This window comes from Heteronotia binoei, chromosome 8, assembly GCF_032191835.1.
Source record: "Heteronotia binoei isolate CCM8104 ecotype False Entrance Well chromosome 8, APGP_CSIRO_Hbin_v1, whole genome shotgun sequence".
In the NCBI taxonomy this organism is placed as follows: Eukaryota; Metazoa; Chordata; class Lepidosauria; order Squamata; family Gekkonidae; genus Heteronotia; species Heteronotia binoei.
In genome coordinates, this window is record NC_083230.1 from 30,086,725 (window position 1) to 30,113,289 (window position 26,565).

At 40.2% G+C, this 26,565-nt stretch overlaps 1 protein-coding gene across 4 annotated transcripts in view; it reads right to left on the bottom strand.

Annotated features, from left to right (window-relative positions):
• The window catches only part of ST7 (suppression of tumorigenicity 7), a 160,141-nt gene that overhangs the window by 121,345 nt on the left and 12,231 nt on the right, over positions 1–26,565 (bottom strand). Inside the window, exon 1 of one of the 4 annotated variants that reach the window (XM_060244853.1) lies at positions 1,801–2,036. The exons of the other annotated variants lie outside the window; for them this stretch is intronic. Coding sequence (XP_060100836.1) covers positions 1,801–1,822 — 22 coding nt within the window. The 5' untranslated portion in view covers positions 1,823–2,036. Of the gene's footprint in view, positions 1–1,800; positions 2,037–26,565 lie in introns of those variants that run through there. 4 annotated transcript variants of the gene reach the window in all.

Consider the following 26,565-nt stretch of genomic DNA (forward strand, 5'->3'; position numbering starts at 1 on the left):
ATAATGGCCTGCTGTAAAAAAAAAAGAAAAAAGGAAATTAAAAGCCTTAGAACACTTTTCTTGATTGGCTGATTGACGCACTGTTCATCATTTTACAAGAGCAACTGACCTGCCTAGAACAGGGTGGGGCAGTATGAAGTCCTGACCAAGGTGATTAATCTTTTCTGACATTCTCAGCTATAATGTCTGGTACAGGGTGTGTGGTTTTTTTTGTTCTAAAGCAAGAATATTCTTCATTTTATAAAATAAGAAGCTGTTACATTAGCTTTCAGCACCACAAACATTCTTTTAAGGACAGATAATATATTAATCTGGGTGTCATGGAAACAAAAGCTTGAACAGCTGTTTCTCAAAAGGGCGGCCAGTTAGTGACCCAACAAAAGAGTCTGTTGGACAGACAATAAGGAAGCTCTTTATGTAAAGAACTATTTATACAAAGGGCTATTTAACGTTTAACTGTATGTCCTATGCTGTGTGCAGGCGTTAAAATAATAACACTAATTTCCTCAGTCTTTTCGTCTAAATCTGTTTCTACAGATCCTTACAAGTTATATTCCCCAGATAACTGGCAGGTGCTGTCTCACCAAACTAAAAGCATTCAACCTTTTTTCTCTCCATTTCAACTACATGGGGGGGGGGGGGAATCAAGGGAAGCTGAAAGGAGGCTGCTGATTTTATTTTTTTAAAAATCTCTCAGAAAGGAAGAAAGCCATAATACATGACCGAGGAGGAAGATGATGCATTTTGTTCTGCCTTGACCTTGAACTGGCATTGTGCTTGAAAGAGTGGGAAGCTGCCACCCTGAATCAAAGGAGCCTAGGAGCCATTTGAAACATCAAGTTCTTGAAAGGGTTAGAGATGATGTCCTAGAAAATTACTGTTCTCAATTAATGGGGATGCCTGCAATCAGGAGTTCAGATTAACCACTATGGAAAACAAATGGCTTTGCTTGTAACACACACTCATAGAAATTGCGTTAGTGCACAGGTTATATAATATAAGTGAGCATAATACATTGGTTTTCATTTTGGTGATCAGTTGCACCGAATATTAACAGATCCTCAGTAGTTCTCGTATAACCACACTATTATCAATAATCATATTAAGGGGTAGAAGCTCCCATCGCATTCACAGTCTTCACTCCATTTTGGTAAGTCGACAATGGTTCTTTAAATAGAAATACATCTACCTTTGGGATGCCTTATGCACCAGATCTAGCTTCTCAGTTTGTATTAAAAAAAAAACCAAAACCCCACCAATCCAGCCAGCCAGCCCCGCTTTGGAGACACTTAACACAATTTGAAAGAAACCTATTCTATGGGAGCAAGCTGACCCTCCATTGTTCATTCGAACATGCTCTGGCTTCATCATTTATATTCCTATAGCACTTCAAACATTCTCATTATATCGCTAACGCTTTAAATACTTCATCTGCAATCACAAGCTTCTATGTATATACCTTCTTTCTCACACACACACATACACACACACGTTCCCCCACACACATTCAAGTAAAACTACATATTCTTTTCTTCATTTCGGCAGCGCAGATTCAGCATCACTGACTGACTGTCCTTAACTGTCTTTGCTGCCTGTGCCTAAGACATGCCAAAGGCGAGATGGTCGATCCCTCCCCAGCATCTTCGTTTGCTTTCTAAACAAGCTAGAGCCACAGATTTTTCGTTCAGAACCCCGCAGCTCAGCACAACAGATGCAGCGAGCTGGGCACGGAAAGATGCCAAAGAACAAATCCTGCACTCCTCCAAGCAGACAAGCAAATGAGACACGTATTCTACTTACACGACGACTCAGTGCCAAACATGGCTGTCTCCAGATGCTTAAGAGGGGAGGAAAAAGATAGATAGATGAAGTGTGAGAGAGATGAGGCTGTTATACAGCAGGAGTCATGAAGCCGGACGATGCAGTCCCTCCACTGCTATCCAGCCGCCAGATTTATCTTTCCCAAGCTTCACTCTAGCAGACTGCCTTTTCCTCTGGAAGCAAAAAGTGGGTATTCTTCGCAGTAGCACGGGGGGGTGGGGTGGGTGGAATCTGGTGTGGGTTATTTTAAAATCCAGTAAACAAGGGAAAGGCCAGTGTCTCCTCCACTGATGCAGTGAGGCAGAAAAAGGTAGCAGACATCAGATACTGCAATCCACAGACCCTGCTCTTGGTAAGACAATAGCATAGTTTATGCATACACGGGATGACGTCAGAACACTGCAAAGACCGACTGCTGTTAACCACCGGCTCAGAGGGAGACTGAATAGAGCTCTGCAATTCAAATGGGAATTCTTTTGTCACAAAAAACGCAGAAGACAAAGAACCACACATATTTCCCCTGCCCTTCTGATTTGAAGAAACCTTCGTTATCTTTTAGGACCACCAGGGACAACCTATTGCTTCTCCATGAATTTTCAAATCCATTTGCTCAGCCACAGCAATTGCCTCCTTGCAAGAGCATCAGCTACAATCATATATATTGTCCCAAAATGCTCTTAGATTTTCAATACCTTTCTTGAAGCAGATGCTGTGGTTTTTTTTATAACAAGGACAGGGGGGAGGACCAACTGGGCCTATTATTTACTCAGTAGGGCATTCTTGTATTAAATCTATATTTTAGAATACCTAGGTAGACAAGTACCAGACTCTTGGCTATATCAGTCCTCAAAGCAACTTTATCTTGCTTCTGATGGCCCTACAAACTCAGTGTCAGTAGGTGGGGTTTAAACAAAAAAAAAACCCCAATGTTTTCATAATGCAAAAAACAGGGCCGGATCTAGGGATGGGCAGAGGGGGGGTGCTTGCCCCACGCGCCGACAGAAGGGGGCACCAAATTGGGTATGAAGTCCATTGTACTCTATGAGACCATAAGACAGAATGGCCTATAAGGGCGCATTGTTTTTAAATTTTGCATGCAGATCCTGGCAAGAAACATAAATATTCTAAACTTCAATACTGCCAGTGGGTGGGAGACTGATGTACATAATACTGAAATTGCCCTCACCCACATCTTCCATAAAAAAAAAGTTGGTTCCACTTTCCAGATAGCCAGTAGCTTGTAAGAGCCTAGGAGGAGTCACTGCAGTATATTCATAGGGGCAACATAAAGAACACTTGTATCCCTCCATGGTTATTTTGCTTTTTCCTCAGAGTGCCCCCCCCCCACTGCTAATGCACAGATAGAAACACTGCAATTCTCTCTCACTCAGAGAGAGAGAGAGAGAGGATTGCAGTACATCTATTTGTGCATAAGCACAATTTTATCCCCCTCCCCCAATTAACCAGCTTGTACTACCGCCATTTTATTTACTTCCACCGCCCTGGTTTATGATTAGAAATGGGCTGCAGGAGGTAAAATTTTTCCTGTGCAATTTTCTAAAGTGTTCGCTATAATTACAAATGAAAGTTGATTTTAATTCTTAAAAAAACAAAAGTTTGTCATTTAATAACACTGCCTTGCATTTCGATGGCTTTAATAAAAGGTTTTGAATAGCTTTTGTTTTTGGATTTTGTTATAATAATAATAATAATAATAAAATTTTATTTATATCCCGCCCTCCCCGCAGAGGCAGGCTCAGGGTAGCTAACAACATCCATACAAAGTTATACAATTTATACAAAGTTATGACCAACATGGCTGTTTCCTTTTTGTGTGCAATTATATTTCTGTTGCCGTTCACTCTGTCGAAGCAATGGTCAGTGGTTGGGTGGAAGACTGCCAAGGAACACTGGGGTTGATATGTAAAGGAAGACAATGGAAAACCATCTCTGCTCATCTCATGCCTGGAATGTCCTGTGGAAAGGGTTGCCAACAGTCAGTTGTGACTCAATGGCATGTTCTTCTTCATTGAAACTAATGAAGAGTATCCATATATCAATATTACTGAATCGCTTTCTTAGTCAGATACAACGGTTTAACTACTCAAACCAAAAAGGCGGCAGAGCAGCTTTTAAACTAAATCTTGGGGGAAAGCCGACAGGAGATGAAATGTCTCTGGTTCGGGAGGACTCATCTCAAAGAGATGAAGGGTTAGCTGTTAACTTTTCTACCGGGTAATGGATCAGAGTTGTCCACTGAGATGGTGACAAAACAGTGTGGAGTGTCTGCCAAAGCCTTGAGGCAGCAGGAGGAAGGCTGCGGACCTAACTTGTCTGGGAAATTATAGATGTTCTAGCTCTAGAAAGCACCTTCCTCTAATGCAGCTGAGCCACTTCTGGTCACTGTGGGTGTGTGTAGGGTTTGGACTAGGTAACTCTAGAGGTTCCTTCCAACTCTATTATTCTATGATTCTATTAATAAGAAGTAGCTATTCACAGTCATATTTTAACTGGCATAGGTCTATCCTCTGATAAGTAAACAAAATACTATCTGAACATATACTTATGTACTTAATTTATACCCTGACTTTCTCACCAGTGGAAAAGGCAAGGTGTGTCCTTAAGATGCTGCTGTGGGTCTGCCTGCTCTCAGTGTGTCTAAGTACAATCCTTTTTTAAAAAGGAGCTGACATTATTCTCCTCACGGCCATTTTGTCTTCACAACAACCCTGTGAGGTATGTTAGGGTGAGAGTGCATGGTCACCATGTAAGCTTTCATGGCAGACTGGGGGTTTGAACTTGGATCTCCCAGATACTAGTCTGACACATGAAATTATAAACCATTTTAAGACAAATAATTAAAATGTAAAGGCTATTGGTTGCAGTATTATAGCTTATGTTCCTATATAAATAATTTCTCTCCATTTTGCTTTCCCCATATGCTGTAATAGGGGCCAAATTCTCACTGCTAACAAAACAGAATTTTGAAAAACTAAGAGGTAAAATATTGTACTACAGGATTTCCCTTTGTGCTGTGGGAAATTCAATAGCAGGTAAAAACAAAAATGTATTTTTTCACTTTTTTAAAAAAACTTTAAGTACTTAAAATGGCTGAAACCTTCACAGTGGCAAAGGTTTCTGTTTGGTTAGGAAAATATAAGCTTATTTTTTTAAACAAACATACAAATCACATCATAATCTCTTGTGATGTGGCTATCTATCTCCCAAGTACAACAACTTAAAAATCTGTGAATATATACCCACATTTCCAGTACAATTGATTAATACCACTGCATGTTTCTGTCATTGTAATTTAATTAGTTTTATGTTTGCTACTGGGAATGTTTTCATTTTTAAAAGCACTCAAAGAAATAAACAACGCACTTTCCTTTTCCTTACAACTGAGATCAATACATTTGCTAGGTTAATTTTCAGACACCAAAAAAAGAACCCTTATGAAACACTATCAAAATCCTTGAAGCAGTAACTCAGTAAGCTAAGCAGGCCTGTAGCCACTGGGGGGGGGTGGGGAACAGCCCCCCGCCCGACCCCCCTCGGACCTTTGTGGCCCCTCCTTTCCCCAGCCTCCACTTTCCCCACCCCCCTCCATGTGAAACCTCCCCCTCCCTCCCACCCACCCGCTTTGGAGCGGCTTTTTCTGCCAATCACGTGATCAGCGGGGGGGGGGCTTGCAAGAACCCCAGGAGCCCGCTCTTTACTCTTTTGCCTGGTTGGTGGATGAGTAAGTGGGTGGGAGGGAGAGATGTCGTGTGGAGGGGGCAGGGCCTCCAGAGCCAGGGGGAGAAAAATGGCGGCGGAGAGAGAGGGGGGCTGCCAGAGGGGGGCCCTCCACCCAAAAAGTTTTCCTGTGGGCCTCCCCCAACTGAAATTTTCTAGCTACAGGCCTGAAACTAAGACTAGCAGGCATGACGGCTCTTCAGTTACTGTCCTAAACGAACAAAACAAGAGAACCTTTTTAATAGCTTGCTTTGGGAGTGTGCAAGCAATTGCAGGAATATCATGCAGAGACTGCTGCAAAAGGGGGGAATACAAATTAACCACTTCTGAAATATATTTTGCAAACTGAAACATTATTAAGAACTTGTGCTCTGCGGATTCTCGTAACCTTAAGGAAACTACCCAGATGCCACTTGGATTATTAACCCAGCACAGGTTAATAAAAGGAGATCAAGCAGAACAATAAGGCTTTGCACATGGAGAAGCATTCTTTTACTGAATCTCTGTGCCTTTTTAAAAAAAACACCGCACAACTCTCTCTCTTAAGGTTTAATCCCTAGTAGAATATGGGATGCCTTGAGGACTGTGAGCAACAGGAAAGAGAAAAGCAGCTTCTTTTCATGCAGTGCCATAAACTAGTGTATGAACTGCATGAGTTGTTGTAGATCTTCCGGGCTATATGGCCGTGGTCTTGGCATTGTAGAACGTGACATTTCACCAGCAGCTGTGACTGGCATCCTCAGATGTATAACACAGAAGGCTAGAGTTCTCTCTATGAGAAACTGTTCTGCCACTAGGCTATAAAGTGGTTCTTCTCCATATGCAGGGGATGGATGCACACCACACAGGACAAAACATTACTGCATGATACAGTAGCATAGTCTGAGGGAGTGGGTGGGCAGAAACAACATAATCTATGGCTACACGGTCATGGATGCTGGCACCAACAGGCAGGCAGCAGTGAAGGCTGTGCACCTCAAGGCCATTGTCTGCCTGGTGCACATGCTTCTCCTAGTGATGAAGGATGCTCTGGGACTGGAAGTACTGTCAAAGCCACATGGGATGCTGCCACCCTCAATATGTGGTCCATGCTTGTGACTGGCTGGTTCTTGGCTGCCCACTTCTTGCTCAGCATGAAGTCTGCATGTCTGCTGTGTGAGAGATAAGAGGAGGCAATTAGCCTGAACACCAGCTCATCATCAGCTTACCCACCCACTGGAACTCCACCTACACCACGGTGAAGCAAAAGAGTGCGGTGCATCTCCTCCATTAACATCCTGCATGGGGAAGAGGAACTCAGCATTAGCTCCAAAAACTGGCTAACCTTTTCCCAAATGGTGCACGATCCCAAGCCCTTCCAGGACACCACCAACATGCTCTCACCCGTACAGCCAGGCTGGGGCATGTTATCCCCCTGATTTGAGGGCTGGACTGGGCACTGACCTCCACACTGGAGCCAGGCCCTGAGTGGACAGCTGTTCTTCTATGAGTCAGAGCCTTGGCAGAGAGGTTGCAGGTGGGCAACCACCAGGTTGCATCCTCTCTGAAAGAAAGGGGAGTCCAAGCTGGCCTGTATTTGTGAACCTCAGATAAAAGAAGCATTGCTCTTCAGAATGCAAATCTCATGCAATGGAAGCATCAGCTCTGCAAAGAAGTGCAGAGGGTACAAGCTAACAGATATGACTAAAGGGAATAGCAGGTGGAAGAGGCTAGGTAGGAAGAGGAGGAGGAGCCACAGACCAATGCCTCTGCCTCAAAGAGCCCAACCAGGGAGAAACCTCACTACTGGTTGCCACAGGTGAACTGGGAGGTCAGCAGCAGTGGGGCTGCCAGGCGTGCGATGGCAAAGGATTCACCTCCACCCATCCCCTTGTCATGCAAGGCTGCCATCTACCTGACCTCGCTTGCATGGCCATGAGTCTCCTCTCCAACCCTCCCACCAGTGTCCAGAGTGAGTGGGTGTTCTCCCACCTGAGAGACATTCTCAACTCCCACTGCTTCTGCCTGGACCCAGTCAGGGTAGACAAGTTGGCCTATCTTGAGGTCAACCTCTCACTGCTGGCTACCCCTCTCTGGACCTCACAGGGTAGGATCCAGGCCTCCTGCTGTTCCCCTGCATGTCCCCCCATTCCTCCTCCTCTCTGGGTGATCTGGAATGTGGCCTGTGGGTTACTCCCTTGGCACTTGGGTGGGAGGATGGCTGCTTCTGCCAGGTGGAGGTGGACTTCCTCATGCAACACCTACCTCATGAAACAACATCTACCACATAAAACAACACCTACCTCTTGGAACAACATCCACCTCAGCAAGCATCTACCTGAACAAACATCTGCCTGTAAAAGCAAACCCCTGTTTGATTACCCCTTTCCACTGTTTTTGAACAATTCATTACAGGTGATCTCTTATCTGTACAATGTGTTGTGCTCATGAACAACCACCAGAAATTCCATCTAGGGATGGGCTGTAGCTGTGACCAGAGGATCTATGTATTTGGGCCTCATTTGACCTGGGAGCATTGTGGACATGCCTTGCAAGGGGTGCCTGCCAAGCTGCCATGGGAATGTCTGCCTTTCTGTCATTCAGAACCTGCCTTTGGAGACTTGGTCTGGCCGGCTCAACATATTTTTCCTGCACAGTGCAAGGATATACCATGACTGCTGGGTGCGTTCTGGTCTGGAGCTGCATGTTTCAGCCCTAGGAGAGAGTTGTGGGCACACTTCTCTTGCTTGTCTGGTGTGGCTGGGATATCCTCCAAGCTATTATGGGGTTATTTCGGGAAGCCCCTGTCAGAACTCGTCATGTCTGCCTTTCTGTTATTTGAAATCTGCATTTGGAGAATTGAGGGTGGTCCAGGAAGCTCAACACGTGATTCCATTATTCTGCAGAGTAGAAAAATACACCCCGGTTCTTGGGTGTCCTCTAGACCTGTGTCTTTCAGCCCCTGGGGGGCTGTGAGAATTGTGGGCACACTTCCCTTGCTTGTGTCATGTGGCTTTGGGGAGCCCCTGTCAAAACGCTGGGGATGTCTGCCTTTCTGTTGGAGGGGGTGCGAGCATATGGGGTGATGCTCGCCTTGCTTCCAGTGTCTGGCTGGGGCGGGGGAGGTCTGCTCAGGTGAAGTTTCCCTGTGAGTTTGGTGTCACTGGCTTCTTCCTGAGCCATTACATAGACTCCTGTAACTGTAGCATTCTTTTCCAGAGAGAGCACTGGGGAGACCTTTTTGAGGGATCCTTAACCGAGACCTGAGAAATGCAATCTGCCCTCAACTTGAAGAGACTGTAGAGAAGAAGGCAGCAGGGTGATGTTCCCTGTATGTTTGGTGTGTGTAGCTTGCAGGCAGTTTACTCTGTACACTTTTGAACCTGCACCTGACATTTTCCCCAAAAGCACTTTCCTGGGGGCATTCTGCTTTTGGGGGGGGGCATAACTCAGACCTCTGTCCCATCTGCACATAACTTGGCGAGCATATAGAGGAGTCAGACAGAGATAGGAGGGACGGTGGCTCAGTGGTAGAGCATCTGCTTGGGAAGCAGAAGATCCCAGGTTCAATCCCTGGCATCTCCAAAAAAGGGTCCAGGCAAATAGGTGTGGAAAACCTTAGCTTGAGACCCTGGAGAGCCGCTGCCAGTCTGAGAAGACGATACTGACTTTGATGGACCAAGGGTCTGATTCAGTATAAGGCAGCTTCATATGTTCATATGAGATCCTCTATGAGTTTGATGCCTCTAACTTGCACAGGGTCCATTCTATACACTCCTGAAACTAAACCTGTCATTTCTGCCATTTCACCATAAAGCACTTTCCTGAGGGCACCTGCTTTGGGGGGCTGTAACTTGGACCCCATAAATCCAATCATCACCAAACCTGGAAGGCCAGTAGAGGAGACTCAGTCAGAGATTACCTGCAAGTTTGGTGGGGCTGTTCTACTGCACCACAAATCTCATGAACCAAATCTCATGAACCAAACCAGTTTATTTAGCCTCCAAAAGTTCGTGACAGTTCATGTTTCACGAACTAAGCATACTATGAACCATGAACTAAATGGAATCACCATTTCCTGGTTCATGCCAACCCCTATTGTTAATGAATTCCAATTCAGCAATTTTGGGTTAGATCCTCCCTATGTAAGAGAATTTCAATTTTTATATCAGCAACAGAATGTCATGGAAGATTAAAATGGCATTAGGTTCCAATCAGTTTGGAAGTGGAGGTGTGTGGATGGACCTAAAAAAGACGTTGGGAAGATCCCAAATCAAGAACCTACTCACATTTTAGTCCCTTTGGATGCAATCCCCTTCCCAGCAGAATAAAAGTGTCTCCCCACCATTCTCTATGGGGTTGTGTGGATGACTGTGAGCAACCTCTATGCTGAGAACTTTATATAAAGATATATACCACTACAAATGACTAAACATGCAGGCTTCTGAATTTATTCGCAGCATAAATTATTACTCCTTAGCAACATTCATAAATTAAGTAAGGATAAAAGGGATGCTACTGAATTTGGCAACCTAGCAGTTTCAACCTGAATCTCTCTCTCTCTCTGACCTGGTTAATATTTATTTTCATGCCATTTTATTACAGTTAATTTTTCCCACTAAAGTTAAGCAACTCTGTTTTTTTCATAAGTTATGTACACATGATGTGTAAATGGCATAAAAGAAAAAGGGAACACCAGCAATGAAAATAAGCTAAATGAGAAACCTCACAGTAGTCAAAAACAGGTAGCTATGAGAAAGGATATATTTGTATGCCCTTAAGAAAGCAATGATTTTTTTTTTAAAAAAAGAATATAAATTAAGTCAAGATGTGAATAGTAATGTTCTTAGTGGCTATCTTATTTGTACATACGCTAACAATGTTATCCAAAGAATCACAACACTTTGAAATTATACTAGAACTGCCGAGGGGCAAGGTCTCCTTGGCCAAATTGGGAAACTGCTCAACTTTTAAGCACAGCAAGCACAAGGGGGAAAATACACCTTATCAAATTTACCCCTAGAAACTACACCAGTCATAATGGAGAGTCTCTTCAAAATTCAGTCAATGTCACTGCACCCAATGGGAGGGCAGTCTTAGATCTGGGTAAATTGAAGGTCCATAAAGAATAATGTGAGAATGGAAATCCCAAGTTCTCCCTTCACTTTTTGATCATCATCATACTCCAAGGCCCTGCATCAAGTATCCAGACAGATATCTCAGTGTACTGTTGGTTGCTATGGCAACCTATAATGGCAGCCAAAAGTCAGCTTTTTTCTGATTCTGGTGATGTCCTTACAAAGATTTGTTTACTTACTTTTTCTTTTACCAAAATTTTGTTTGATCTTTTTAGATTTCCCTCAGGTTTTCAGACACCTAAGTGGGAATCTTAACCAGCTCTTTAGCTTTCTCTATCTACATGGATATTCACTACCCACTATCAAATATAACAGTGGGAGATAGCAACCATATGTAATGTTTGCAAGAAAACTAAATTATTTAGAGAAAAGAAATTAACCAAACAAACAGCTTGGCCATTTTTGAGGGCCTCCTTGCCCAGCTGAATAATAGGCTTCTTATCCCAATGGATTTCTGAACAATTTTCCCATAGCCATACACTCACATTATTATAGAAAAGCACCTGCAAAAAGATCTTACTAATTACATTCAAGGTTGCTAGCTCTGGGTTGGGAAATATCTGGAGATTTTGAGAGTGCAGTCTGGAGAGGACAGAGTTTGGGGAGGGGGAGAGACCTCAGAACAGTATCATACCATAGAGTTCACTAATCAAACTAGCCATTTTCTCCAAGTGAACTAATTTCTGTCACCTGGAGATCAGTTGTAATAGCAAGAGCTCTAATAGCAGCCACCAGCCCACCACCTGGAGGTTAAAATACACAATAGGCTACACAGAGGAATGAAGTTGCAAACAGATGAAACAAACCACTCTGTGAAAAATGCTATTACAAAATATAATTCATACAAGGAAAAGAGTACATTTCAGCAACCTCATAATTTTACATACTGCATGTGCATATTTATGCACATATATACACCATTTTGCAAATAGTCCAAAAACATCATAAATTCAGCAAAGAGCTCCAGTGGACCGCTAGCAGAGTAAAGCACATTTCAGACCACCAGGTCCTTCCTCCAGAGAGTGTCTTGCAAAACTTGTGGTATATAGTAGAAAATATTCACAATGTGTGTGTGTATATATATATATATATATATACACATACATACACACACACACACACACACACACACACTAACCCATCCTCCACTGTATTTTAATGTATTCCTTTTTTTCTAATGGCAAACTATAATGATGTTATAAACTCTTGAGTAACTGTGCCCTCTATTTAAACCCAAAACTAACAAAGCCAAAATGTTACCCAGAAATGGCACTTCACACCTACGACATCAATCTGTTTTTTATCACCCTCCAATGTTGTTTCAGCCCAGTTAACAACACTAACTAACAAACACAGACCCCAATTTGTGATTCTTTTAATCTGCTAAAAAACATTCCCATGATTCCACATACCAACTCACTGCCCACTTATATTAAGAACTGCTGCTTGACATTCCATTTTTGTCTGATGACGTCTGCTTAGAGCATACGAAAGCTTACATTCTGAATAAAATTTAGTAAGTCTTAAAGGTGCCACTTGTATACTGCTTTGTTCTATCCTTAATTGTGTTTGTCTGTGTCCTTTATAAAGTTTATATCTCTGCTTCCTGGCATTACATTTTATGACATGCGTGACCCAGTCCCACAAAGTCCCACTTATGTCAGATCTAGCTCTCATAACAAATGAGTCTGTTACCCTGGGTTAGAGTGTAAATAGAACCTGAGATTACCAAGTTCAAATCCTGTGCTCAACCATATTAGCCTGCCAGTTAATCCTGGGCCCATCACAATCTCTCAGCCTAACCTACCTTCACAAGGTTGTTGTTGTGAGAAGGAAGGAAATGACGCGATCTCCAATCAGGGAGAAAAGGAGAAAAAAAAATAAAAGAACAAAGCCTCCTGAGAAAAAATCAACATGGCTTGTACAAAGGAATGTCCCTGCTTCATCAGTCTTTTGGAGTTTGTTGAACTGGTTAACAAGCATGTGGATAAAGGGTGATGTTATATACTTGGGGACATTCAAAAGGCTTTTGACATGGTATCTCACCAAAGATGCCTGCGTAAGCTTAGCTGTCATGGGATAAGAGGACAGGTCTTCTTACGGACTGAAAATTGGTTAAACGACAGAAATCAGAGAGTAAGAATAAATGGATATGGTCTCACAGTGGAGGAAAGTGAACAGAGGGGGGGGGGGTCACAAGAATCAGTGCCACCTAAATCCTTTACTCTGTTCTGGTTAGGCCTTACCTAGATTATTGGGTTCAGTTTTGGGCACCACAATTTAAGAAGGATATAAGCAAGCTAGAATGTGTCCAGAGGAGGCTGATGTAGATGGTGAGGGGTCTGGAGACCAAGTCCTTTGAGGAAAGATGAAGGGCTGGGTATGCTTAGCCTGGAGAGGAGATGGCTGAGAGGTGACATAATAACCATCTTCAAGTAGTTGAAGGGCTATCATATAGAGGATGGTACAGAGTTGTTTTCTGTTGCCCCAGAAGGTTGGGCCAGAACCAACGGGTTGAAATTTAAAAAAAAAAGAGTTTTTGGCTAAACATTAGGAAGAACTTCCTGACAGAGCAGTTCCTCAGTGGAACAGGCTTTCTCGAAAAGTGGTGGGGTCTCCTTCTTTGGAGGTTTTGAAACAGAGGCTAGATGGACATCTGACAGCAATGCTGATCCTGTGAAGTTAGGCAGATCATGAGAGGGAGGGTAGGAAGGACCAGTGCTTAGCTCTTGTGGCCCTTTCTTACACGTCCACCACATTGAGGCCAGGAAGCCATTTTCTCCAGGCCACTTTGGCCAAGAATCCTCTGGACATGGAGCAGAGGAAACTAAGGATGTGGAGGGGAGGTATTTGTGAATTTCCTGCATTGTGAAGTGGGTTGGCATAGATGACCCTGGAGGTCCCTTCCAACTCTATGATTCTATAAATTATTGTACATAAATTACTGGAGTAGAGAGTGAGCAATGCAGAGGTCAAGTTTGCATACGTTAGTAAATTATCCTGGATGGTGAAAACCAAGGTGGATTGCGAAAAGCTACATGAGATTGTCTCTAAATTGGGCGATTGGCCAGCAACATGACAGAAGCCATTAAAATCAAGGCATCACAACAGCTTTTTTAAAAAAAAATAAAAATAACTGTCACTGCTTGGCATCTAAACAATAACAGGAAAGGAATAAAATCAGAATGAGGTCATGATTTCAGTACCACTTCAAAAAATGCTCTGTCCTAAGTAGCCTCTCACTGTATTTAAGACAGCAGCATAAACATAAACACAATTCCAACAGGAAAGAAGAGACTTTAAAAATGAATAGGGCATGGTTTCCTGTCCTGAAAAACACAACATGCTCTACATCTCACAACAGCACTACAGATAAGATTAGAATGTCAACAAACAATCCATATGCAAAAGAACCTCCTCAGGGAAGCTCCTCCTTGAGCATGTCACAGCCTGGGAAACCTCTGCAAGATATTGACTCAGCCCTACCCCACTTTCCTGAGTAGATATAAATTAAAAAGGTAAAGGTAGTTCCCTGTGCAAGTACCAGTCATTTCCGACTCTAGGGTGACATCGCATCACGACGTTTTCACAGCAGACTTTTTACGGGGTGATTTGCCATTGCCTTCCCCAGTCATCTACACTTTCCCCCCCATCTACACTCCCCCCCCCCACCATGGGTACTCATTTTACTGACCTCGGAAGGATGGAAGGCTGTGCCAACCTTGAGCCGGCTACCTGAACCTGCCTACAATCTTCTTCTCTGACGCAGAGAGAACTCTTGCCTTCTGTGTTATACCTGAGGATGCCAGTCACAGCTGCTGGTGAAACGTCAGGTTCTACAATGCCAAGACCACGGCCATACAGCCCAGAAAATCTACAACAATTAACTTTTACAAGAATCATCATGGTTGAACATAGTTTGTGGAGAAGAAGAATCCAAGCATCAGTGGTGGAAGACTGTTAGTGGGGGAATAATTGAGCCAAACAAATGCTAGTTGATGTGGGAAGGTTTATATTTAAAGTTCACACCCTTTTCTGCTCATGGTGGCAACCAGATTTTCAGGGTATTTGAATTGCTACTTCTCTAAAACAAAACATAGGTAATTATTTTTAATGTTTCATGGTCCAGAGTAAAACAGCTGTTTTATCTATTTTAATTTAATCTATAGCGGTAACTTAATTGTATTTTAATCTGCTTTTGTCTCGATTGTATTTTATTGAAATCATGGTTGTCCCATGTCTGTGAGCCGCCCTGAGCCTGCCTTTGGCGGGGGAGGGCGGGATACAAAAATAAATTTACTTTACTTTACTTTACATTCTGTTTTTTTAATAGAAATAATTATATTGTTTGTCTTCAGCTTTTAAATAAAGTGAGGGAGGGAGAAATATAAGAGTTTATAACATTACAACCTATGCAAGGAGAGAAATTGTTCATTCTAAACACACTGAAATTTTAGGTCATCTAAGGAAACTAATTTGCACTACTTCGAGGGGAAACAGACTGACAAACATCTTCATGTAAATAGATCCAGGTGGGTAGATGTGTTCATCTGAAGCAACAGAATAAAGTTAGTCCAGTAGCACCTTTAAGACCAAAGAAGTTTTATTCAAAATATAAGCTTTTGTATGTACACACACACTTCTTCAGATACAGTGATATGGGAGAAAACCGTTCAAACTTATAGATGGGGTTGGGGAAAAAAAACAAATTAGCATATAACATGATGTAGACATTGTGAGACAGAGACAACAAGCCAAGTGCACAGGGTCAACAGCTGTATGGATCCAATTTTAATCTTCATGTAAAGCATGTGATTAGCACATGGAATGCACTGCCATAGGATCTGGATGGACTCCAGCATTATATGACTTTGGAAAAGAGGAATAAGTAAGTAATGGAGTAAATGTAGAATGAATAGTATGTTATTTATACGTTTAGAGAACATATATGCCATCTCTGCTTAGATTTGCTTGAGAGAACTCACAAAGTAAAGCAGAAAACAATAAAATCCTTTCAAAAATTTTAAATTATCAGCATTAAAACCAGCCATAACAAAAGAAAACAGCCCACTACAAGTACATACATATCTACAATATGAACTACTTGGGCATTTCATTGATTGTTGTTAGAAACAATGTACTTGTTCAAGCTCATTAATGGCAGCTCTATCACTATAATTCATACATTATTATATACCGAACAGCCACCTTTACTATTATCATCTTTGACAAGAGATCCCCACACATCCTGATGTACTAATGATCCCATTTGAGATATTGTTGTGTCCTAGGTTCAAATGGAGAACTGTTACTTTTGGAGGGAACTGTTACTTTTGGAGGGAAGCTGAACAAGCCAAGCTTGTACTCCACACCAGGGTTCCAGAGAAGGCCTAAGCGTGCCCAATCAGGGGAAGGATTGAAACATAAGTAGCCAATCAACATCTAGGCTCATACTGTACCCTGATAGGCCCTTAGGCCTCTGTAAATAGCCAATCCATGTACATAGTTAAGGTCCAATCAGAAGGGGGCAAGAATTGTATAAAGGAGCGGGAGGTTTGAATAGAGCTCAGTCTGTGTGTGTTCCTAAAGTAAAGCTTGCTGAAATCACTCTTCGACTCTGGTCTCTTACTGCGCCGACCCCAGTACTTTACAGATATACATTTGGTCAGGGCTTTTTTTGAGCAGGAACACACAGAACGCTGTTCCGGCTGGCTTGGTGCCAGTGGGTGTGGCCTAATATGCATATGAGGTCCTGTTGAGCTTTTTCTACAAAAAGCCCTATGTGAAACAATGGTGATGCCAGGGGGTGTGGCCTATTATGCAAATGAGGTCCTGCTGGGCTTTTTTTTTTTAAACACAAAGAAAGCCTTGCATTTGGTTCACAACTACAAATTTCTTTACCATCAATTTTGATCAGCCTACTCAGAGTAAAACATTGAAGAACCCAGCTACAGTCTTCCCCCTGCTCCCCTAGTTTCACCCAAATAATCATATTCAGATACATTTTAGGGAACAGTGTACAACTGCGATTTTAATTGCCAAACTTGCAGCAAATAGTGAAAATACATACTGAAATATTTTCTGAGGGAATGCTGAAAAAAACAGTAGAGGAACTAAATGCCTACAGTAAGACAGAAATATTAGGAAGGAATGGAGCCAAGAGAATTCACTCATCCTAGTTTCTTCCCCAGATATCAATATAAAAAACCGGTAACTGAAGAACTGCCATGAACAAGAGTTCACCACTTTTTTCCCTGTTCTATTTAGTTTCCCATAGTGATCATCAAGGATTTTTTTTTAACATGCATTTGTATGTGACACGTAAAAAAGATAGCTTCTTGAAAGATTACACAACTTTATGAGGGATAGGGTCTATCAACAGTCATTCTTAGCTGTTGCTGCAAAATGGAACCTCCAGTCCAAGCGTAACGTACCTCTGAGTACCAGATGCTGAGGTCAGCCAGCAGGAGAGACTTGCTGACCATGTCCGGCTCCGAACCTTTTCAGAGGCATCTGGCAGGTGAATGCTGCTAACAGAATTCTAGGCAAGATAGATTCAGAAGGATTTCTCTTATATTCTTAACTTCCAGCCACCCTGGAGAAGAGACTGGGTAGATTTGAACAATGTTTTCCCCTCCACTCTGCCATCCTTTTCCTACTTGACTCACCTAGTAAGCTCCTGTTGGTGTTATTCCTCTTTTCCCCTCAGACCTTGGCTCCAAAGCAAAAGAGCGCAAACAAAAGCCCTGGATAGGCCAAGAGACAGAAGACGAGAGGGAGTGGAGAGAAGCAGACACAATTCTGCTCTAATTAAACCATTCTCTCGTAGGGCAGCCAGGTCCCTGCTGGCCACTGGCAGTTCTCCAGTTCTCCTGATCTGCAAGTCATATTTATTTCATCAAAATTTTCAGTGGTGCATTTAATGGACTCTACTTTTTTTTCCAGGCACAAAGGAAAGAAACTGGGGTTTTTTTCCCTTTGTATTTTATCCTGAAAAAAGTTATCTCCAGGTCCATTTCTTAATACTTTGTTGTCTAGACACCTAAAATACTGACTTGGTGGAATCCCTGCCCCCGCAACAACACATTTTATGAGGAGAAAATATATATTGATAGTATTCCTGCATTAACATTGTAGGAACCAACTGTACAAATACAGATACAACTTTTATTTCCTGAATAATACTTCATTGAACAAGCTTTGCATTAAGCATTTTTAAAAGTACCAAAGCAAATACTATATGAATCCAAAAAATACTGTGCACTTCTCTTTGTTTGTATAGGAACTTTCCTTTATCTTTTCCAGGGTTTCTTTGGAAATTAACCATGCCTTGCATTTTTTCCCAACTTCAAACAAACATTTCAAAACCAATATCTGGGAATAAAGTGTGATTAATTTTTAGAACCAATGTGCCGGGGCTTAGTCATGCTTTCCATCATTTTGAAGGAAGAGTGATTCGGAAGCTCTGTATCTCCCATTTGCTAGTTAACAGTACCCTTTATCAATTAGAAACTAGCTACAAGGAAAGGATCATTATTTACTGCAGCTGCAGTATTTCTGCTTATGTTAAATTTTCAATCCCTTTCCACATAATATGAAAAGGCTTCATCAATTTTCTTGAATATACTGGGAAAAATTCAAGAAAATAAATTTGGCCACTGAGAAGTGTGGTGATTAAAAGCAACAGAGAAGGCTGTGTGAAAGCAACTTGTCCAATAGCTACTGACATTGCCTTACTGCCTCTGCTCTGGATTGATTTCTATGTTCCTGATTCTTGACTGTATCTTTGTTATCTTGCTCTCAAATTGCCTGCTATTGTCATTCACTTGCTATTGCCATTTGACATCTGAAATCACATCTATAATATTTAGCTCTCCATTACCTCACGTTACATTTTATGGCATGCAAGTGGCATTTATATCAGATTTAGCCCTCATAACAAATGAATTTGACACCTCTGCTGTATCATATTCTTGTACTCATAACTTTCTAGATGCAAGTTAAAGAACAAAATCAAATAAACCTGTTTTAACTATTTATGTAATTAAACTGGCATTGCTGCTTCTACTACCCACCATTACTTGCTACTGAGGGCTTAATGTTTCATGTTAACCCTTCATGGTAACAATCCACTTAAAGTGACAGCATCCTTATAGTTCCCATTGACAGTCTTGGTACATTATTCATTATTTATTAGTAGTAGTATTTTTAAACTCTATTTCAATTGTAGAAGATTAGCTTGGAAGGAATCCTATGCTGGCTTTTCCTTGAAAACAGGTCATAAAATGTGCTTTATTTATGGTGAGGAAGTTTTCTCCTCAGTTGCTTTGAGGATCATTGTAATAAAATGATTGTGCTCCGTCTCCCAGAATTTTCATTGTTAATTGCAGCTTCTCAGCTCCATAGGATCAACAAATCTGAATTTTACAGTATTCACAGCATTTAAAGGCTGACCTCTAGTGTCTGCTGTACATAAAGCATGTTCGTCTTCTGTCATCACTATGAGATTTCTTATTCTTTTCTGATAATAAACTTGGTCATTAAAAGATAAGTCAAAAGTTTTTAGGAGAACAATGGGGAAACTAATGAAAAGTGCATGACATTTCTATATAGTACTTCAAAGTTCAAATACTAGAGATTAATTTAATTTACATTTTCAGTCAGCATATTTAACCCACTTGGTGTGGTAATAAATGGTATGCCGTTTTATTAACAGTATCAAGAAGAAAGACAGGGTTGCCAATTCTAGGACAGGAAATGCCTGGTAATTTGGAGAAGCCTGGGGAGGGCGGAGTCTGGGTGGTAAGAGAGCTTGGTGATGATGTAATGCAATCAAGTCCACCTTTCAAACCTGACATTTTCTCCCAGGGAGCAGATCTCTGTATCCTGGAGATCAGTTGTAATTCCACAAGAACTCCAGGCCATCAAAAATTATGTTGAATACATCCAACCCCTATTGGAGAGATCCCCAGGTCACCTGGATTTGGAAATAAATAATATGCTCTTGTTGGATTCTAATCCCAAAATTACGTTTGCTTGTGTCAAATTTCTGGCCAAAGCTTCTAGAATATGCAAAGATTATGTAAAGTAGTCATACAGAAACCTTTGAGAACCTTTGAAAAAGGTTTTTTTTTCTTCCTTTAATACTATATTTGTAAAGTTTCATTTAATCATTTTCTTATCAATGGCTGTGTATCTAGTGTATGGTATTCAACTGTGTTTTAACTGTTTTGTGCTTGTTATGTACCAAAATAAACTATTTGGATTTGAGCTCCAGGCCTTACCTTAATGAACTTAATGGGATTAACAAAGTCCCTCCTTATGCCTTTTGCTACAGCACAACTAAGTCTACAATTAATTTCAACTCTCCTAAGACTTATATCTATCCCAGCCAGGATACTCATAACTAGGGGTATGCATTTGGTTCGGCCGAATCAAAGAAACCCCTGAATCACCCCTGATTCGGAAGTATATGGTGCCGTATACTTCCAAATCCATTCAGGAAGCAAAACGTAAAAATTATTTTGTATTCTTCAGCAAGTGCTTAATGTACATTGAAAATTAAACAGGCATCTAGTTTAGGGAATGTGCAGAATGAGGCAATAGCATGGTTATTCTTAGCAGTTATTTGCTTTAACACACACACACTAGTGGTAGAAGCTTCAGTGGGGCTAAACACTGAAGTTTTGGAAAGAGGCCCAGTTATATGCCCAAGGAGAAGAGAAAGTACAGGAAGAAGATAGTGTTTCCTTGAGCTGTCAATCCTAGTCTTTATAAAGCATCCACCTCTGATCTATATATTTATCTATTTGCATGTCTCATTTTTGTTCCTTTCTCTAGAGAGCTCAGAGTGGCATGCATCCTTCTCCTCTCCACTGTTTTATCTCACATCAAGACACTACACTTGTCCACCAATCACAGAGAGGCATGCTGAGAACTTTCCCATGTCAGTCATATATGGCAGCAGCTAATCAATGTATGCTGATAATAGCCTATAAAATCACCCTGTTCTACTGTCCCCCACAAACAGCACAAAGGAAGGGAAAAATGCAGTAAAGCACCTTTCACTGCAGGAGAAACTGTGTCATGCCCATTAGGAGCCAAGCAACATGTTCCTGGACCTCTGCAGAAATGTATTCACATCTCCACATGCAAGAAATACCATTTTGATAGGCAGAGACTAGGGATGGATTGGTTAGTATGGTCCCTAGGAAACACATTAGTGGACCAATGGCCTGTGAGTGCCTCTCTGCAGGGGCAAGGAGATTATTTATTTCACAAAGTTTATATCCTGTCTTTCTGCCCTCACAAGGGCTGCCAAGGCACCTAACAAATTAAAACATACCTAATAAAATCACATTTTAAACTAATAAAACCAACCCCCAGTTGACCTGGCTTGGTTGACCGATGCTGAGAACTTTCCCATGTAAACAAATCCATTTTGAAGCCATTATACGGGAGCTGTATACAGCTCCCCGTATACTTCCAAATACATATAACCTTCCTGAATGGTTAAAGAAGACAGTACATCAGAAACACTGATTGCCATTGCCAAAGCTATAACAAGCTATATGTTGCACAGAGGGAGTGGGATGGAGAAGTGATGTGATAATGCTTTCATAAGTATCAGTTCCCTGACAGCAACCTATAAAAATAGAACTGAGAGTGATCCTGATTTAACATGTGAAATTAACATTACTTCACAATGTTGCTTTGGCAGACACAGATGTGCAGTGCAATCCTAAGTATGTATTCTCAGAAGAAAATGTTCTGAGTTCAGTGGGACTCACTCCTTAGCAAGTATGCTTAGGACTTCAGCCATACTCTGCCATAAGAACATAAGAGAAGCCATGTTGGATCAGGCCAGTGGACCATCCAGTCCAACACGCTGTCACACAGTGGCCAAAAAACCAGGTGCCATCAGGAGGTCCACCAGTGGGACCAGTACACTAGAAGCCATCCCACTTCTGCCCCCCCCCCGCCCAAGCACCAAGAATACAGAGCATCACTGCCCCAGACAGAGAGTTCCATCTATACCTTGTGGTTAATAGCCACTGATGGACCTCTGCTCCATACGTTGATCCAATCCCTTCTTTCTTTCTTTTTTTTTTTTCAATTTTAAATAAATTTATTAATATTAATATAACAATAACAATTCAACACATACAACTATTACAATATCTATAACTTTAGCCATCCCGTTATGATTACAATATTATGTAGAGAGACTTAATAGAATACAAAGTCTATATATTTTTCTGGCAATTGACATGAAACATTTTGTTGTTCTTGTACAAACTTAAAGAAATGAAACCATTTTTCCACAAACGTGTCATTGTCTTTTCCGCTTTCTAAAACTTCTGATTGCCGAATTGTGTTTGCTATCTTATCCATTGCTATTATGTCCCAGACCTTCAGGAACCATTGTCTTTTTGTAGGCATTACCTTTGACTTCCAGTGATGCGCTATTAAAATTTTAGCTGCTAATATAAGGAGAGATGTCAAGTCTGCTTTATGTCTTGGCATCTCTCCCCTTCTCCATAAATTTAATAGAATTGATTCTGGGGAGAAAGGAATCTTGTGATTAATAATTAATTCAATAGTTGGTATGATTTTACTCCAAAAACTTAAAACTGTTGGACATTCCCACCAACAGTGGATAAAGGAGCCTACCAAATCACATCCTTTCCAACAATTGGGATCTTTTAGTTTCTTGGCATGGAAAATCTGCTGAGGTGTCAGGTACCAACGTGAATAGATTTTGAAATTTTGTAATCTTAGATTTAATAATGGAGTATGAAATAAATTTGATTGCCAAAGATTCGTCCAAGTTTCAATAGATATTTGTGTGCCGCAGTCTTTGTTCCAGGCTTTAATGAAAGGGCTTTCTCTGTTACTGGTGGGATTAATAAGGATTTTGTAAATTATCGCAGTCTTTCCTTTTATTGTGGTAGCAGAGTTTGTTAATGCTTCTTCAAAGGCACTCAGTGGTCTGTTAATTTGTGATAAAATATTAGGACTATGCAGTAAGTGGTGGACCTGATTATATTGCAACCAATTAGCTTTAAGTTGGAATTTCCTTGTTAAGTTTTTACTCGTTCTCATACTATTATTAATAATAAGATGTTTAAATCTATATACGCCTTTTTCCCTCCAGTTTTGGAAACTCGATTTATCTTTTGCAGGTGGAAACCAATCTTGGCCTAAAAAAACAGTCGCCGGGGATGGATTTGGAGCAACCAAAGATCTATATCTATCCCAGATATTTAAAGTTAATTTTAAAAAAGGGTTAAGGAGAATATTTGGACTACGAAATTTAGGTGTATTCCAGATAGTTTCATGAATTAAGTCTGGGTCCAAAAAAGAATGTTCTATCTGCACCCAATCTTTTTCATGTGAGGGTGTAGAGTAGAGAATGATATATTTTAATTGGGCTGCTAGATAATATTTTTCCAAATCAGGTAGGGCCAAACCTCCTTGAGCTAGGGGTTTAATTAGTACTGAATAAGCTATTCTATGTTTTTTACCATCCCAAATATAATTTAATAATAATGATTTCCAATTTTTAAAAAACTCGGCTTTAATTGTAATTGGAAGATTCTGAAATAAAAATATAAATTTTGGTAAAATAAAAACTCTGATTTGTTCAATTTTTTCTAAAAGGTTTAATGAGAGTTTCCCCCATTCTTTAAAATTGTTTGCTAATGAATTTAACAACGGCTCAAAGTTTACTTTAAATAAGTTCTGTAAGTCTAAGGGTATCAATATCCCCAAGTGTCTAAACGTAGACTTAACCCATTTAAAAGGGAATAAATTTTTTATTCTAGTCTCCATTTCTGTACTCAGCTGGATGGGGTATATTTCAGATTTTTCAAAGTTTATAGAAAACCCTGCTACTTTCCCAAAATCTTTAATTAAGTGCATTAATCTAGATAGCGAGGTTATTGGATTTGTGCAATAGAAGATAGCGTCGTCAGCGAATAAACTCAACTTATATGAAACATTTTGGGGGCCAATTGACACACCTGTAATAAGAGGGTCGGATCTTATAGCCACGGCAAGAGGTTCCAGCGACAACGCAAACAGGATTGGTGATAAAGGGCATCCTTGCCTGGTACCTCGTGTTAATACCCAGGGCATTGAGTTGCAATTGTTTATAGTTAAAGATGTTCTGGGCTCATTATATATTGCCTCTATAGAACGCATGAAATTAGGGCCAAATCCCATGAGGTGAAGAACTGCTTTTAAAAATGGGATTTCCACTTTGTCGAAGGCTTTCTCAGCGTCTAGTGACAACATAATGGCCTCAATTTTGTTTAGTTTGCAGTAGTTGATGATGTTTAAAGATTTCCTGATATTATCTGTAATTGATCTATTCGGGATAAACCCGGATTGGTCTTTGTGAATATAATTGGGAATAATTTGGTTTAACCTAGATGCTAAAACAGAAGAAAAAATTTTAAAATCATGGTTTAAAATAGATATTGGCCTGTAAGATCCTAGATTTAGTTTGTCTTTGCCAGGTTTTGGTATAATAATCATTCTTGCATCTTTCCATGAATCTGGTATGTAACCTGTAGTTAACACTGAATTGCATGTGTCTAGGAGTGGGGTAAGAAGACTGGGCAAGAACTTTTTGTAAAACTCTGCCATTAACCCATCATTTCCTGGTGCTTTGTTGTTTTTCATCTTTTTAACAGTATTCTGTAATTCGATACCTTCAAATGGTTTTTCAAGAAATAATAAATGCTCTTCAGATATTTTAGTTTTAAAATCTATTTTTTTGAGGAATTCATCGATAGTACTTTGTTGGGGGTTGGATGAATTATATAAGTTTTTGTAATATTCCAAAAAGTTATCAACAATTTCTTTTGTTTTTACATGCAAAGAACCTTTTGGAGATCTTATAGCATGTATTAACGTAGATGCCTTTTTTTGGGCAACCCTGTGTTTTAGTAGTTTTAAATACTTAGGTGATTTGGTTATATATCTTTGTCTTAAAAACATTAATTGTTTTTGTATTTGTGTGGTTTCAAAAACGGCTAGTTTCTTACGTTCAAGATCTAATTTTTTTAACTTTTTTTGCCTCCGTATCTCATGTGTCTTAGTTCTAGAATTTTGATATTGTTTTGCAATTCCATAATTGTTCTTTGTTTTTCTTTTTTATAGTGGGTGGATAACGACAAAAGATTTCCTCTAATGACCGCTTTAAACGCATCCCAAATGATTTCTTGCTTTACCCCACAAGATGCATTAAAATGAAAATACTCCTCTATCTGTTTCGCTATATTCTCACAAAAATTTTGATCTTGTAGCAATAAAGTGTTAAGTGACCATGTGTGGCTGGTGTCTCCTACATTATTTAGATCCATTGTAGCTGTTACCATTGAGTGGTCAGATATAGATTTAGATCCAATATCTGACTCAATCGTATGATGAAGAATGTTACTTGACATTAATAAATAATCAATACGGGAGTAAATTCCATGGACAGGAGAAAAAAAAGAATATTGTCGAACCCCAGGGTTCAATAGCCTCCATATATCGTTTAAACCAAATTTTAAAAACAGTGCTTGTAGTTTGGATGTGCTTGTAGTGTCTTTTGGCTTGAAGTTGCTTTTATATGTTTTATCCATCCTGGGATCTGCTATTAAATTCAGATCACCTCCTATCACCACTTCTCCTTGTTTAAAGTCATTTAATTTCAACAACACCTCATCCAGAAATTCCAGCTGATTAGTATTAGGAGCGTATATTGATGCAATTGTTAAAGGGAAGCCGTCAAGATCACCTGTAATGAATAAGAATCTACCCCTTGGGTCTACTAACGTTTTTTGACATTGGAAAGGAATGTTCTTGGAAATCAAAATAGCGACACCTCTCGCCTTAGAAGAGCCAGGTGCCTGGAAACTCTGGGAGAACCATTTTGTTTTCAAAATAGGATCACAAATTTTTTTACAGTGTGTTTCTTGCAAACATAAAAAATTAATTTTCTCCTTGAACATTTGGTTTGTAATTCTTTTTACTTTAATACAATTTCCTAAGCCTCTACAATTCCAGGTGGCTATTTTAAAATGTTTAGACATTTTGTGTGTTTTTCAAGTTTTGTCCTAAAATGGGTGACCGAACAAAATAACTTGTAACCAACAAAATATCAACAACTCTAAACTTTTATAAAGTTTTACCTAAATATTTACACAGTCCTCTGTTGTGGGACTCAGTTCCAAACCTCTTATCGTTAAGAGGATTGAGAGAAGATGGTAAAAAAAACTCTCATTAAGGAACTGCAAAGCAACTCCCTCTCCTAATCTCTCCTACCCTTGGAGAAATAGTGTGGGGGGGCACTTTTAAGTTACCTAGCTGTAGTTGAACATACACCTCCTTCCTCCAGTCTAGAACTCATTTACTTATTTATGGATAACCCTTAAAAAACATTTTGAGCCTGTTTCATTATACAAAGAAAAATACCACAAATTAGTGATTAGGGTATGGGTTCCTATACAGGCAATGCATTTTATAAGTAAAAATAAATAAGATATTTCTATGTAAACTATTAAAACTTGAAGTTAATCTAGTGTTTATGTTTACTAGCTCAACACTTCTTAGTTTAGGCCGACACATTCAAATATGTCTTAATTACTAAAGGCTATTGGGATTATTAAAGCTAAACGATAGGTATATTACTAGCTTCAAACCAGCTACTTTCTATATACGGTTTTCTTTATCATTATACACAAAAGAATTAATGAAGTCTCATATATAAACCAGATTACTATAGCCAAGTATATGTCTTGGGTTAATGATCTAAACTATATATATATATATATATACACATACATATATATATACATATACATATATACATATACACACACACATACACACACAC